Below are 2,500 nucleotides of genomic sequence, written 5' to 3'. Positions count from 1 at the left end.
ATCTTCAGTGCACTCTGGCAACTAAGAACTCGATGGCAAATGATACACTCATTGGGGTCTGTTGCCTTTTTGTCAATATTTTCTACCAGTTGCTGTAGTTTTGATGTCTCTGAGGCTTGTGCTGAGTCCAACAACCCTCCAAAAGGGAACTTTGCCTTGAACTGCTCTGACATAAGAGGCATCAGAGGGTTGCTAAAAGTGGCTATGCTGCCAGAACTAGAGTCCACAGCTGGGGAGCTCACAGAGTTGTTGGTGTTTGTAAGTAAGTTGGGTACAGGGGTGCCCTCATCTGTCTTACTGTTGGATGATGGCAAAGTGGATCCCTCTGCTTCTTCAGGTAGCCCACTGGAGTTCCTTGGGGCTATTTCAACAACTCCTGAATCACTTTTAACAGAACATGGTGGGCTGGTGGCAGAATGACTGATGGGTATTGGGGCTGGTTCTTCAGTCTTGATGAAAGGGGTCAGGTTGGGAATTGTAGGGGGAAGTGGCAAGCCAACTGAAGTGGTCAGTGTGGGCAGGACTGGCTTGGTGTCCAGCCAGCTGGTGACAGGTTTCTCAGGTGGGATGGACATTCCATATGGAATACCTGTACTTGTAGGGATATTGTCCAAGTGCTCAGGCACAGGGTAGGGGTTCATCTGGATATGAGGATATTTCTCTTTGTGGCGTTGAAAGTGGACTTTTAAATTTCCCTTTGTGGAAAATCTGTTCCCACAGATGTTGCATTTGAATGGCCTTTCACCAGTATGAGAACGCAAGTGGATCTGCAAGGCACTGTCACTACCAAAGACTTTAGCACAGAATTTACACTTGTGTTTGAAGAATGCCTCGTCAGAAGTACTTTTCGCCTCAAAGGCAGTTACGTTTGGTGGCTTGCTTTTTCTTTGCTGGGCCAAGGCTGACAGAGAGTTTAAATCCTCTGCAGTTGTTCCAATATTGGGCAAGGGTCCGGGGAAAACAGAGTTACCAGGGGCAGGTTGAGGTAGAAGTGGATTAGATGCAGGACTTAATAAACTGCTTATTGCAAAAGCTGGTGAGGATGCTGATACTGGTGGGTTACTAACCTGGGAGCCACCAGCACTTGAAACCACTTTTTCTGAGGACGGAGTTGTAACTGCTGCTGCCAATATGTTAAGATTTGGAGAAGAGCCACTGCTGGATGGGATGATCGTGTTGCCAGGACTGCTCTGAGGTAGCTGTATTGGGGGTAGCTGTTTCACACCACTGATGCTGGCAGATTGACTAGCAAGGCTCTGTGCTAATCCAGCTGCTGCTGCCAGCTGCTGGGATAAATGGGAGCTTAGCGTGGACAAGGGGTTGGCAGATGTTCGTAAAGTACCTTGAGAAGGACTAGAAGATGTTGGCATATCTGCATTTTGGGAAGCCAACAGCAGTATTTGGTGACGGATTTGCTCTATCAGTTGCAACTGGTGGATCTGCTGCTGTTGCAAAGCCAAGAGCTGCTCCATGAGGGCTGGGATGGCCAGTTTACCACTGGATGCCCCGTTGCACCTTGCTTCCTGGGAGAACTGGGCTACTGCCACCTTCGTGCTCTGGAGGTTTTCTATGATGACATTACTGTTGATCACGGAAAAGTTGCCCAGTGTTGTCAGATCCCCTAGCTGAGGTAGAGAGGTTGTGATAGCTGAGGTACCCATGGAAGAGCTGTGGCTGCTTGGAATAATATGACTGTCAATGCTGTTGGGACCACTACTGCTTCTGTTCATGCCAGGGGTCTGTATTTCCATGGACTCTTCCCTGTCAAGTTTACTGTGTTCTGAAAGGTCACTGCAGTCTACTTGATCGGTGTTATTAACTGCGTCATTCATTTGTTCATCAGGATTATCGGAGGGCGGGCTGGGGGAAAAGCTTTCAGGAGGGGAAGGTGGATTTTCATTCACAATTAAAACTAATTGATTTTTAGTGCAGCTCTTCTTGTGTTGTAGGAGATCTGATAATTCAAAGAACTCAGCACAGCACCTGCCACAGACATGGGCATCCTTGTTCTTAGTGGTTCGATTTGTCTGACCCTTCTCCATGTCTCCTGAAAACATCAAAAATCACAAGATTAAAAAAAAAGAAGAGAAACACACAAAGTCATCTGAGACTTTCTCTTTGTTATTAAGACTCTATTCATATCTTTATATATAACTATGTGTATATAAATAATCTATTGCTTTTTCAAAAATCTACCCAAACTTAAAAACCATCTACTTTTACACATGAAGATCAATCGATATTTCCACCCAACTAATAGCTCTAACAAGTATTTTTTAAAGGTTGCATGAGACTTTCCTATCAGTCCAGTGTCCTAGGTAATCATTGCCTTCAGATAATCCATCAAAATATAAAATACTATGAACTGAAGACATTGGGGCATCATGAAATTCCATAGCAAAGTATTGATTTCCAATATTTCATACTCCTTATTGTCTAGTTGTCCAGTAAGTTCAGAGCAGCCATTTGAAGGACTCATTAGGCTCTCAAGTTCCTGTCA

At 44.9% G+C, this 2,500-nt stretch overlaps 1 protein-coding gene across 3 annotated transcripts in view; it reads right to left on the bottom strand.

Annotated features, from left to right (window-relative positions):
• Positions 1-2,500, bottom strand: part of SALL1 (spalt like transcription factor 1) — a 16,924-nt gene that overhangs the window by 5,355 nt on the left and 9,069 nt on the right. For all 3 annotated transcript variants that reach the window (XM_074211336.1, XM_074211335.1, XM_074211337.1), the window contains exon 2: positions 1-2,047. This exon is cut by the window's left edge and continues 1,366 nt beyond it. In XM_074211336.1, the coding sequence (XP_074067437.1) occupies positions 1-2,047 (2,047 nt within the window). The remainder of the gene's footprint in view (positions 2,048-2,500) is intronic.

Source organism: Macrotis lagotis, chromosome 1 (genome assembly GCF_037893015.1).
Source record: "Macrotis lagotis isolate mMagLag1 chromosome 1, bilby.v1.9.chrom.fasta, whole genome shotgun sequence".
NCBI classification, from domain to species: Eukaryota; Metazoa; Chordata; class Mammalia; order Peramelemorphia; family Peramelidae; genus Macrotis; species Macrotis lagotis.
This window is presented reverse-complemented; position numbering and strand designations above follow the sequence as displayed.